The 13,327-nt window shown below is 49.2% G+C and overlaps 1 protein-coding gene across 1 annotated transcript; it reads left to right on the top strand.

Annotated features, from left to right (window-relative positions):
• The first annotated feature begins 7,689 nt into the window (after positions 1–7,689).
• LOC144095624 (uncharacterized) lies at positions 7,690–12,898 on the top strand. The gene is made up of 5 exons (XM_077629295.1): positions 7,690–7,785; positions 8,548–8,641; positions 9,175–9,250; positions 11,310–11,421; positions 12,858–12,898. The coding sequence occupies exons 1-5, from the start codon at positions 7,770–7,772 to the stop codon at positions 12,896–12,898; spliced, it is 339 nt and encodes a 112-aa protein (XP_077485421.1). The 5' UTR covers positions 7,690–7,769.
• Positions 12,899–13,327: the final 429 nt, after the last annotated feature.

Below are 13,327 nucleotides of genomic sequence, written 5' to 3'. Positions count from 1 at the left end.
GTGCCTCTAATCAAGCACCAGCAGAAACTACTATTACGAGCAGAGAAGCGAGGCATAAACTTTTTCGTCAAACGGGAGCCAGCCGGCACAACACGCACGCGCAACAACGTTAACTGAGGATAGCCACCCGGCGGGCTGGGAACTATGGAATAAATGAAATGGAGGGCGCGCTCACCTGACAAAAGTTACCGAATTCCCGCAGCAGTCGCCGTCACAACTGACAGCGTGTGCATGTGCCTCGAAGCAAGGACCAGCAGAGACTACTATTACGAGCAGAGAAGCGAGGCAGAAACCTTTCCGTCAAACGGCAGCCAGCCGGCACAGAACGCACGCGAACCAACGTTATCTGGGGATAGCCAGCCGGCGTGGTGGGAACTCCCGAAGAAATGAAATGGTGGGCGCGCTCATCGGACGAAAGTTACCGCATTCCCGCAGCAGTCGCCGTCACAACTGAGAGCGTGTGCACGTGCCTCGCAGCAAGCACCAGCAGAGACTACTATTGCGATCAGAGAAGCGAGGCAGAAACTTTTCCGTCAAACAGCAGCCAGCCGGCACAGAACGCACGCGAACCAACGTTAACTGGGGATAGCCAGCCGGCGTGCTGGGAACTCCCGAAGAAATGAAATGGTGGGCGCGCTCACGGGACGAAAGATACCGAATTCCCGCAGTTGTCGCCGTCACAACTGACAGCGTGTGCACGTGCCTCTAAGCAAGCACCAGCAGAAACTAATATTACGAGCAGAGAAGCGAGGCATAAACTTTTTCGTCAAACGGCAGCCAGCCGGCACAATATGCACGCGCAACAACGTTAACTGAGGATAGCCAGCCGGCGAGCTGGGAACTATGGAATAAATGAAATGGAGGGCACGCTCACCTGACAAAAGTTACCGAATTCCCGCACCAGTCGCCGTCACAACTGACAGCGTGTGCATGTGCCTCGCAGCAACGACCAGCACAGACTAGTATTACGAGCAGAGAAGCGAGGCAGAAACCTTTCCGTCAAACGGCAGCCAGCCGGCACAGCACGCACGCGCACCAACGTTAACTGGGAATAGCCAGCCGGCGTGCTGGGAACTCTCTAATAAATTATTAAATGGTGGGCGCGCTCACCGGACGAAAGTTACCGAATTCCCGCAGCAGTCGCCGTCACCACTGAAAGCATGTGCATGAGCCTCGAAGCAAGCACAAGTAGAGACTACTATTACGAGAAGAGAAGCGAGGCAGAAACTTTTCCATCAAACGGCAGCCAGCCGGCACAGCACGCACACGCACCAACGTTAACTGGGGATAACCAGCCGCCGTACTGGGAACTCTCGAAGTAAGAAATGGTGAGCGCGCTCACCGGACGAAAGTTACCGAAATCCCGCCGCAGTCGCCGTCACAACTGACTGCGTGTGCCTCGCATCTAGCACCAGCAGAGACTACTATTACGAGCAGAGAAGCGAGGCAGAAACTTTTCCGTCAGACGGCAGCCAGCCGGCACAGCACGCACACACACCAACGTTGACTGGGGATAGCCAGCTGGCGTGCTGGGACTCTCGAAGAAATGAAATGGTGGGCGCGCTCATCGGTCGAAAGTTATCGAATTCCCGCAGAAGTCGCCGTCACAACTGACAGCGTGTGCATGTGCCTCTAATCAAGCACCAGCAGAAACTATTATTACGAGCAGAGAAGCGAGGCATAAACTTTTTCGTCAAACGGGAGCCAGCCGGCACAACACGCACGCGCAACAACGTTAACTGAGGATAGCCACCCGGCGGGCTGGGAACTATGGAATAAATGAAATGGAGGGCGCGCTCACCTGACAAAAGTTACCGAATTCCCGCAGCAGTCGCCATCACAACTGACAGCGTGTGCATTTGCCTCGCAGCAAGCATCAGCAGAGACTACTATTACGAGTAGAGAAGCGAGGCAGAAACATTTCCGTCAAACGGCAGCCAGCCGGCACAGCACGCACGCGCACCAACGTTAACTGGGGATAGCCAGCCGCCGTAATGGGAACTCTCGAAGAAATGAAATTGAGGGCGCGCTCACCGGACGAAAGTTACCGAATTCCCGCAGCAGTCGCCGTCACAACTGACAGCGTGTACATTTGCCTCGCAGCAAGCACCAGCGGAGACTACTATTACGAGCAGTGAAGCGAGGCAGAAACTTTTCCGTCAAACGGCAGCCAGCCGGCACAGCACGCATGCGCACCAACGTTAACTGGGGATAGCCAGCCGGCGTGCTGGGAACTCTCGTAGAAATAAAATGGTGGGCGCGCTCACCGGACGAAAGTTACCGAATTCCGGCAGCAGTCGCCGTCACAACTGACAGCATGTGCATGTGCCTCGCAGCAAGCAGCAGCAGAGACTACAATTGCGAGTAGAGAAGCGAGGCAGAAACTTTTCCGTCAAACGGCAGTCAGCCGGCACAGCACGCACGCGCACCAACGTTAACTGGGGATAGTCCGCTGGCTTTCTGGGACTCTCGAAGAAATGAAATGGTGGGCGCGCTCACCTGACGAAAGTTACCGAATTTCCGCAGCAGTCGCCGTCACAACTGACAGCGTGTGCATGTGCCTCGCAGCAAGCAGCCAGCAGACTAATCTTACGAGCAGAGAAGCGAGGCAGAAAGTTTTCTGTCAAGCGGCAGCCAGCCAGCACAGCACGCACGTGCACCAACGTTAACTTGGGATAGCCAGCCGGCGTGCTGGGAACTCTCGAAGAAATGAAATGATGGGCGCGCTCACCGGACGAAAGTTACCGAATTCCCGCAGCAGTCGCCGTCACAACTGACAGCGTGTGCATGTGCCTCGCAGCAAGCGCCAGCAGAGACTACTATTACGAGCAGAGAAGCGAGGCAAAAACTTTTCCGTCAAACGACGGCCAGCCGGCACTGCACGTACGCGCACCAACTTTAACTTGGGATAGCCAGCCGGCGTAATGGGAACCCTCGAATAAATGAAATGGAGGGCGCGCTCAGCGGACGAAAGTTACCGATTTCACGCAGCAGTCGCCGTCACAACTGACAGCGTGTGCATTTGCCTCGCAGCAAGCGAAAGCAGAGACTACTATTACGAGCAGAGAAGCGAGGCAGAAACTTTTCCGTCAAATGGCAGCCAGCCGGCACAGCACGCTCACGCACCAACGTTAACTGGGGATAGTTAGCTGTGGGGCTGGGACTCTCGAAGAAATGAAATGGTGGGCGCGCTCACCGGACGAAAGTTACCGAATTCCCGCAGCAGTCGCCGTCACAACTGACAGCGTGTGCATTTGCCTCGCAGCAAGCATCAGCAGAGACTACTATTACGAGCAGAGAAGCGAGGCAGAAACATTTCCGTCAAACGGAAGCCAGCCGGCACAGCACGCACGCGAACATCCGTTAAATGGGGTAGCCAGCCGGCGTGCTGGGAACTCTCGAACAAATGAAATGGTGGGCGCGCTCACCGGACGAAAGTAACGGAATCCCGCTGCAGTAGCCGTCACAACTGCCTGCGTGTGCATGTGCCTCGCAGCAAGCAGACAGCAGAGACTACTATTACGAGCAGAGAAGCAAGGCAGAAACTTTTCCGTCAAATGGCAGCCAGCCGGCACAGCACGCTCACGCGCCAACGTTAACTGTTGATAGTCAGCTGTCGGGCTGGGACTCTCGATGAAATGAAATGGTGGGCGCGCTCACCGGACGAAAGTTACCGAATTCCCGCAGCAATCGCCGTCACAACTGACAGCGTGTGCATGTGCCTCGAAGGAAGGACCAGCAGAGACTACTTTTACGAGGAGAGAGGCGAGGCAGAAACTTTTCCGCCAATCGACAGCCAGCCAGCACAGCACGTACGCGCACCAACGTTAACTGGGGTTAGCCAGCCGGCGTAATGGTAACTCTCGAAGAAATGAAATGAAGGGCGCGCTCACCTGACGAAAGTTACCGAATTCCCGCAGCAGTCGCCATCACAACTGACAGCGTGTGCATGTGCCTAGCATCAAGTACCAGCAGAGACTATTATTTCGAGCAGAGAAGCGAGGCAGAAACTTTTCTGTCAAACGGCAGCCAGGTGGCACAGCACGCACACGCACCAACGTTGACTTGGATAGCCAGCTGGCGTGCTGGGACTCTCGAAGAAATGAAATGGTGGGCGCGCTCACCGGACGAAAGTTACCGAATTCCCGCAGAAGTCGCCGTCACAACTGACAGCGTCTGCATGTGCCTCTAAGCAAGCAGCAGCAGAGACTACTATTACGAGCAGTGAAGCGAGGCAGAAACTTTTTCGTGAAACGGCAGCCAGCCAGCACAGCACGCACGCGCACCAACGTTTACTGGGAATAGCCAGTCGACGTGCTGCGAACTCTGGAAGAAATGAAAATGGAGGGCGCGCTCACTGGACGAAAGTTACCGAATTTCCGCAGCAGTCCCCGTCACAACTGGCAGCGTGTGCATGTGCCTCGCAGCAAGCAGCCAGCAGAGACTACTATTACGAGCAGAGAAGCGAGGCAGAAACTTTTCCGTCAAATGGCAGCCAGCCGGCACAGCACGCTCACGCGCCAACGTTAACTGGGGATAGTCAGCTGTCGGGCTGGGACTCTCGAAGAAATGAAATGGTGGGCGCGCTCACCGGACGAAAGTTACCGAATTCCCGCAGCAGTCGCCGTCACAACTGACAGCGTGTGCATTTGCCTCGCAGCGAGCATCAGCAGAGGCTACTATTACGAGCAGAGAAGCGAGGCAGAAACATTTCCGTCAAACGGCAGCCAGCCGGCACAGCACGTACGCGCACAAACGTTAACTGGGATAGCCAGCCGGCGTGTTGGGAACTCTCGTAGAAATTAAATGGTGGGCGTGCACACCACACGAAAGTTACCGAATTCCCACAGCAGTCGCCGTCACAACTGACAGCGTGTGCATGTGCCTCGCAGCAAGCACTAGCGGAGACTACTATTACGAGCAGAGAAGCGAGGCAGAAACTTTTCCGTCAAACGGCAGCGAGCCGGAACAGCACGCACGCGCACCAACGTTAACTGGGGATAGCGAGCTGGCGTGCTGGGACTCTAGCAGAAAAGAAATGGTGGGCGTGCTCACCGGACGGAAGTTACCGAATTCCCGCAGCAGTCGCCGTCACAACTGACAGCGTGTGCATGTGCCTCGCAGCAAGCACCAGCAGAGATTACTACTACGAGCAGAGAAGCGAGGCAGGAACTTTTCCGTCAAACGATAGCCAGCCGGCACAGCACGTACGCGCACAAACGTTAACTGGGGATAGCCAGCCGGCGTAATGGGAACTCTCGAAGAAATGAAATTGAGGGCACGCTCACCGGACGAAAGTTACCGAATTCCCGCAGCAGTCGCCGTCACAACCCGATTAAAACGCACGACACAATTTTGTGTCGCAAGACAAGCTGTCTTGTCGTGCCTTGTGTCGTGCGACAAGCTTCGTGTCGTGGGTTCTTTCGCGCGACAAAGTTGTTTGTAGTAGGTTCTGCCGCACGACAGGCATCTTTCCTGCATTTTTTCGTGCGAAGAAGGCCCCTGTCGCAGCATTTGTCGCGCGACAGGTTTCTGTCGCAGGTACTGTCGCGCGACAGTGGGAGTCGTGCCGCGCGACAGAGATTGCGTGTCTCAGAAAAGTTGCCTGTCGTGGGTTCAGTCGCGCGACAGACTTCTAGCGCCTCTTTTCACGCGACAAAAGTACCTGTAGTGCGCCCTGTCGCGCGACACAACAGCTTGTCGTGGGATATGCCGCACGACATGTGCCTGTCGCGGGATGAGTCACGCGACATTGTTGGCGGAGAATTTTTTTAGCGGCAGTGACGTGGTGCTTATCATAAAATAGCAAAAAAAATACTTTACGATGTCGTTCATTGCCTTCACTGAAAATTTCATGACGGTGACACGAAAATGTCGCTAAATATAGACAGCAGCTTATGCAGCCGAAGGTGAAATGCGGCGGCCGGCGAGTTTGAACCGATTTGATTCTCGGTCGAAATGAGAATAAAGTCTTGGGACTGACGTCAACCGCGTACTTTAAAGAGTTTCGCCTGGTTTGACACAGTCTAGCTCCTGTGCACCCGCGCTCGGTCCTCTAAACTACTCTGGTCCCAGTGTGACTGTGTGCTATGGCAATTTGAGCGAAAAGGAGGATGTCTGGGGGTTTTGATGTGCACCACGGCCATACAGTTTAGCGACATGATAACGTACGGGCGCGGCATGCCAGCCTGAATACCGGCCGCCAGCGTCAGAAAAATGCGACAGTAATGTTTGTTCAAGTCCATACTAAGCCGTCGGATGGAGTATCGTTGGCCAATATCTAGTCGTTGGTAGAAGCGATAACAGGAATACAAACAAATGTCTCCCCACGGCGCCTTTAATTGCTGCTGCTCAATCGCGGCTCCCCTGGCCTCAGCTGGCTCCGCTCCTGAAGGTGTCGCGGAAACCGAGCATATCTTTGTTTTACTATGAGACGAGGTTCACAGTAAAACGATGACGAGAGCAGCACCTCAGCGCTAGCCAGTTTCGAAGTGCTTCAGCTGCTGCATCGATGCGAAACCGGCTAGGCTTAGCGACGAGTAGGGCAGCCAGGGGGTAGCGCGTAGTTCATTGCCCGGCGCGCCCGCGGGCGGCGTCGTTCCCGAAAGCTCGCCTCGCTCACTCCCGCTGGCTCACTGATTGGCTCAACAGCTTGCGACCTTCACTCGGAAGGCTGGAAAATCGAGAAGCGAGCGACTGGCGCTGCGACTGAGCGATACTTTATGCCCACGCTTGCACTACTGGTGAACAACCTTTAACGCACATATGCTTGGGTTATCGGCTGCATTGCAGCGAGTCTTAGTTAAGATCGTCCGCGTCGCCATCGTCACCGTCCGTGACGCACAGGCTGAGAACTTCAATTCCTGCACGTGCCGAAACAACTAGTATTTTTCGTAACGATACGAGCTCGAAAACACGCCTGCTTCGATGCGCTAGTGGGCTCTTGCTTGTTAAACTACACGCGATCAGGATGCGGCGAGTGCTAGCCACTGTTGCATATTAGCTAAAGTGAGACGCAAGTATCGACGTAGTTTCGTAACGCTGTTGATATCAAAGCACTTCGCTTGTGCTGGTCACCGATTAAGCTGTTAAGTTTCATGATCTCCGGTGAGCGTGCCGGTGTCGCGCAAATTAATGCATCGCAGCTACTCTCCATCGAGCCAATTGCGTTCAACTTATCCATGATAATCGCCAGCTTGAGATACGGCGCTTTTCATCGCTGTTTCTGTCGCAACTTAGTGATTTTATCTGGCATCAAACGAAATTGCATTCTGTCAACACCGTCGTCTGCTAGGGCATCCAGGTCACTTCAGGGGATCACAGGATCGCAGCTTCTACAAACGATATCCAAAAAGAGTAACTGAAAGCGCTTTAGTATTCTTAAATAATCTAAAAATAATTTAAAATAAATGCAGTGTCTTTGTCGTGAAGATAATATAAGTATTCATGGTTTAAAAAACAAATTTTTTTGTCGGTTGTAATTATTCACCGAAACGAAAGCGCAGCCGTCGCCGCCATTGCAGCGCAACCGGCAGGTCGTGTTTTGTATTATTTGCCTCTTTGAGGCATTGCTTGAGTACTTGTACGGCGGACACGTGTGAAGAACTCATTCAATAGCAAGGTGAGCAGCAGTGTGTTTTGGAAGCCAACGACCAAGATTTCGGCCTGTCAACATTGGGGAGTTTCAACGGGTAAGCCATGAAGAGTGCTGCGACGTCTTTTCATCTGTTAGGGGAACGAAGACTCCTGAGCCGTTTTACTAAGCCTGGATGAATCGCATGGCCGGTGAGTCCCGCTCTGCGTTTCTTTGCTAATGATCTGTATTCACACGCGCTATTTGTATGCGGCTATATAGGGATGTGAGTGGAGGCAGTCCGCTTGCGGTTGCCGCAGCTCTAATGCGGCGCCAAAAAAGCAGGGCCTATATCCACCATGACAAGTGTTGTTCTCATTGTCTTTATGTGCATTTATAACTCGCGTGCCGTGGTAAATAAAAATGGCACCAGATATCACAACAGAGTTACGCTTTCGCTAGCTAGCGCTTCGACACTTGGTGCAAAAGCATGGATTTGCACTGCGTAGAAGACGATGAGCGAGAAGTGCCGCGCGGCGGAGCACTCGCGCTAGGCCAGCTGCGATCAGACACCGCACTATTTTGCTCAGGGTTAGTACTCATCGGATTAGTGATTGTGCCTTAATATGCGTCATACTAAATTTTGAGACAGTGATCGCATGCGAAAGGCTAGTTCATATTCATCGCCTTCTCATTTGTAAACTTGTCTGTGCTTCCCCAGTGGAACAGGATTTGAGGCAGTGTTATGTCAAAGCTAGATCAATCTTGCGTCTCCCGAGCTGTAAACGTTGATGCTTCTTCTCCTTCAGAGAAGTGCGAGCTGTCGGATATGCAACTTAAAATTATTTAGGATTTCTACCTTTTTGCTATATCCCTCGCTTTCGTGGCCCGCATTCAAGTCGTTCGCCATTGTCGATGGTTTTTTTTGTTACTTATTTTCGCTTTGTTATTTATTCTTTGTTGCGTGCCATCAGCTGTGGTGCCGGCGATTCTCCGAGCTCGGAACTCTTCCCAGGCACGGGATCCTACCCACAGACCTCCCTTCGCCGCACTCACGAGTGTTCTTTGGTATTTTTTTTGTTTCTCTTGCCTTTACTTGCATTGCCAGTCGACAAATTTGTGCAGCTTTTAATTGTATGCAGATTTGTTAAATGCGCTAGCAATTTTTCTATGATGCCAAGCTGTGCTGTGAGATATCAAGCTTCTTGCTAGTGAAGGCATGCTTTTTTCCATTCTCTCTTCTCATTTAACCAAGGCAGACTGGTTGCAACTTTCAATTTAATACCTCGACATTGGTGCAAGGCACCATGATAGGAAAAAATGAAAACCTGCACATCCTATATTCAAATTGGTGTGCGGTATTTCAGCCAGCTCATCTTTCAGTGTGGTTATAACAGTCATTGTGACTCTTCTCAAAGAATGTACAGGGGTGCATTACATAAAATCTGTTCATTTGTTTTGTCATGGGCTAGCTCATTGTTCGTTATTTATTATATTACGTCTAAGTTTAGTTTTTAAAGCAGTAGACGATTCCCTCTCTTGTCATTCATGACATGGCTACAGCCACTGACAGCTGTTGCTCTGGATGAATTTATTTGCAGTTGCCAGCGGCCAGCATCTATTGGGCCATGCGTGCTTCCTGCCTTCGGCTGTGTCATCCCTCCTGATCCGTTCATGGTAGTTATTCTTTTTCAGTGATGCATATCTTAGCTGCCTATTTAGAAAAATATTTTCAATATAGGCTTGCAGCTAGATTTAGAAATGAATGAAACTCTACATGCACTTCACAGCATTACCTCAGCTTATAATTACCGGAACTGTAGACTTGTACAAAATATAGTCGCTGATGTAGCTCTTGACGCAGCTGCTGTTAACATAAACGTGTTTTGACATTGCACACCTGTTGCCTGGTATGCATATGTGTCCTCGAAAAGGACGTATATGTTCATTTATCCCTTTAAAAACATTGTGCTCTACAATGATGGTTTACCAGTATTTCTGACACAGAGACCAAATTGTCAGTCAGTAATGTAACATTGCACGATGACACCAATCCTTGTATGGTATAGCATCCTTGCAATGCACTGGGCAAGCTGCTGTCAGCACAGGTTTATTGCTGGTTTATTGCCATAGCATATGGTTATACTGCACAGTTTGTACCTCTACCTTCTTAAAGCTGTATAATTGAAAAATTTAAAATTAGTTGAAGGAAAATTCAAGGAAATGTAACAGTAACTGTCTCACATTTTGGTGGACACTTGAACCGTGATATAAGGGAGGGATATATAAGGGAAGTAATGAAGAGCTGATGCCCATGATAGGTGCCCCTCTTTAGTTAAACATTCCTCGCAATTAACACGTTTGGTGCAAAACAAACATGGGACTTGCATGCTCACAAGCACCCTCATGTCAGGAAAACAAAGTGCCAATGTTGCCCTACTTTAGAGCTTTGCTCCTAAAAGCGCAGCTGACTGCTGCTCAAAGTTGAAAGCAAAAAGATGTCTACTTTTCCTCATGTGCAGTCTGCGGTGCTGGTGCCATTTGCAATGGTGATTGACATTGAGTTGCATGATGCTCAGTCTGTTCCTGGAGTTAGTGATTTTGTCTGTCGTGTGAATGTGCTGTTCAAAATTAGTGCAGAACAATGGTTCTCTAGTTCATTTTAGGTAACTGTCTCCTGTGCCACATGCTACCATCCTTTTTCCTCAAATTTCCTAATCTCATTTAGCCACCTGATTGCCACCCATTCATGCATTCACCTACTCTTGGAATCCTCCCAGTGTTTTAGTGTGGTATTGCTTATATCTTCTCTGCATTACACATGCACTGCACTTCCTCTTTTTTTGATTTAGTCAAGATATCTCCGTTCCTGTTTCTTGCATAAGCATAAGAGGCGACTCAAGTGCACCATCTGGGCTTGTGATGCAATGTGTAGGGTGCTTCGTTTTTGGGTAAAACCTGGTTTCTTCCTACTGTTGCACCAAAAAAGATTCTTAAAGATCAGGTTCAACCCAATCTCTGTGCAAATCTGCCTGTAAGAAAGTGTGGTTTGAAGGTGCACGAAGGCAAAGAACTGCTGGAGTGTAGTGGATGTCACATAATTCTTCTGACAGATTTTTTAAACAATTCTGGTTATTTTATTTCTCTTTTAATGTTTATTGTTTGTCGGTTGCTTATAATTTTTGGATAAACTGAAAACTACATGTACTGACTGGTATTTCATTCCAATAATTAAACCCATTATTATGAAGCTGCGTTGGAAGGTAGGTGTGCATTTAGAATGCGTGCTTTGAATTTCAGTGATTGTTTCTGCAATGCAAAATGGAGGACAGATCTCTGCTGTGCGAGTTTTTTTGCAATGGAGTGAAAGTAGCTGGAGAAGCATTTGCTACTGTGTCACCCAGCCAAAAGTTCTCCCACAGACCACAGAGCTTCCGAATACCTATGGCTTAAAGCTCGAAGCTCTGGTTGCCCTTTCCGAGGTTTTCTGCATTAACGAGTGCAAGCCCAAGGGCTCAGAGCTGACAAGCATTTGAAACCCTAAAGCTATACACTGTAGTGCTGGGGCCGTGCAGCAAGTCAGTGTAAATTAGGTCGCGATAAACATGGTTTACTGTAGAAAGCTGGTGTGAAAAAATAGTTGCGCTCACAGAAACCGCTGTTTCTTAGTCTGTTATTGAAACAAAGCAATGCATGTAAAATTTTATATCTCACTGATCCCTCAATTTTTTTCCAGCTAAAGACCAAGAGTTGCATGGCAGTTGTGCAAGCCACCAAGTTGCGTGTGATTTTTGCCAGGGACCTGGAGCAGGCTGGGAAATTAGTGGATGGCCAGTGGTATTCACTCAGTAAGGCAAACTTTTTCTGTATGTACAGTTTTTGGCATGGCATTGCTTAGGAACGCATGCACTAATCTGACTACTCTATGTCAGCCCATGCTTCAAGAATAATGAAGTACATGAAAAAAATTGATTGCCGAAAAAAAATTGCCGCTTCAGGTATGTTTTTCAGGAAAGTATTTGCCATTTAAAGGGCTGTGAAAACCTTAAAAATTATTATGTGCTTGTTGTGGCTTTTTTTTCAAATCTTTTCCACGTCTATGTTGGCCTGACCTTGTAGCTTGTCTGCATGAGATTAGCTGCTACCTACAGTTTGTTTTTTGTTGCTCCTTTATTGCCTGTCACAATCTTTACTTTGCGTGGCAGTGTCATGCAGTTTGGGAAGTAATCTGATCTTATTTCTGCATTGACCTGTAGTGCAAGCTTTTGCATGTGGGGCAGGTTTATGGTGTCCTTTTGTTTGCTGTAACTGCAGTTTGGCCATGAGGGTTAGAGGCTTAGTCCTTTTTTATTTTGATGCAGTGTCATATACTTTATGCATAAATTAATGAAGTAAGCACTATTTTTTGTAATAAATGAACATTCATTATAGCTGTGGCCATTATAAGTGCACTTGACTCTAAAATGGCTTTCTTTCGGCATTCAGTATTACATCTTAAAACCAGCCGGAAGACACAAAGCAGGAGAAGAGATGAGCACAAGATGAGGCTGGTCTAACAACTGAAATTTTATTAAAGGAAAGTGGCAAAAGAACACCTGCAAAGAGATTCAAGCACGCAAGACCCCAAAGCAGTGAGAGGGCAAAAAATAACCGAAAGGCACTGACGTACTAGTAAACCATCTAAAAAACTAATTCCTTACAGTGAAGGTTCACCGACGGTTTAGCCAGGCACTTGTTTTTAGCCTTACAGATGTAGTAAGCCTGAACTATATCAGGACAGATTTATCACTGCCCTAAACCACTGATGTGCAGCAGAAATCAGGCGTGCAAAGAGGAAGGTCGTCCTCCGATTGCATTCACGAGATTGAACGTGCAGTGTCTGGTGAAAATTCGCCTTCCCCTCTATACAGTGAAAGGGCTCTCAGCCAGGCGCACATTCAGATATCTGCTTGTCTGCCCATAGTAGTTTCAGCTACGAGGCAGTGGAATGCAAAAAACCGGTTTACTTTTGCAAGTGGTGATTATTTTTTATCTAGTTGTATCAAGCCTAGTTTGAACGAAGAAGCAAAGGGCTCCTACCTTACTTTTAGCGGTCAAGACAACAGCAACATCATACTTTGGTGCAACTTTCTTGGGATGGTGCGAAATTGCGTGGAGGTAAGGTATAGAGCCCGTCTTTTTGTGCTGCTCAACTATGTCAGCATCATGTGAACGGTGTTCCGTTCCCTCGAGAGAGTAAAAACACACTCTGACAGGTGCGCAAGATGGGCAAGTGGGAACCCAGGTGCCATTGGCTTAGAAACCTGCTTCGAGAATGCATTCTAAACACTGTGATGGCATGACTTCCATAAAGCAGTCGTGATGCAGGTGATTGCCAACCTGTCCTTCACCAGCCTCGAGTGGTTCAACTCGTAGCTAAGAGGCTTCCTGATCTTGAGCTTTGGCGCCAACATATGTGGTCGTCCGCAAAGCGCAGGTCTAAGTAAAGAAGCTACAAACGGTTATGCTTAGTGAAATTCAGACCTAAAAGATAGGCTTTGACCACATGCCTAAAGATTTCTAAAACGTCTTGTGCCAACTTATCTGAGCCCTCCTTGTGCAAAAAAATAGGTAGCTATCAACATAACGAAATGCTACTATGCCGAGGCCTTCCAAACAGGGCTTTGATGCGGAATCGACTCTGGACAGAAGAATGTCGCGGAGGAACAGTGCAACCTGGGACCCTCTGCATATGCCTGATTTCTGATGTAAATA

The sequence above is a fragment of the Amblyomma americanum genome, chromosome 6 (assembly GCF_052857255.1).
Source record: "Amblyomma americanum isolate KBUSLIRL-KWMA chromosome 6, ASM5285725v1, whole genome shotgun sequence".
Lineage (NCBI taxonomy): Eukaryota > Metazoa > Arthropoda > Arachnida > Ixodida > Ixodidae > Amblyomma > Amblyomma americanum.
This window is presented reverse-complemented; position numbering and strand designations above follow the sequence as displayed.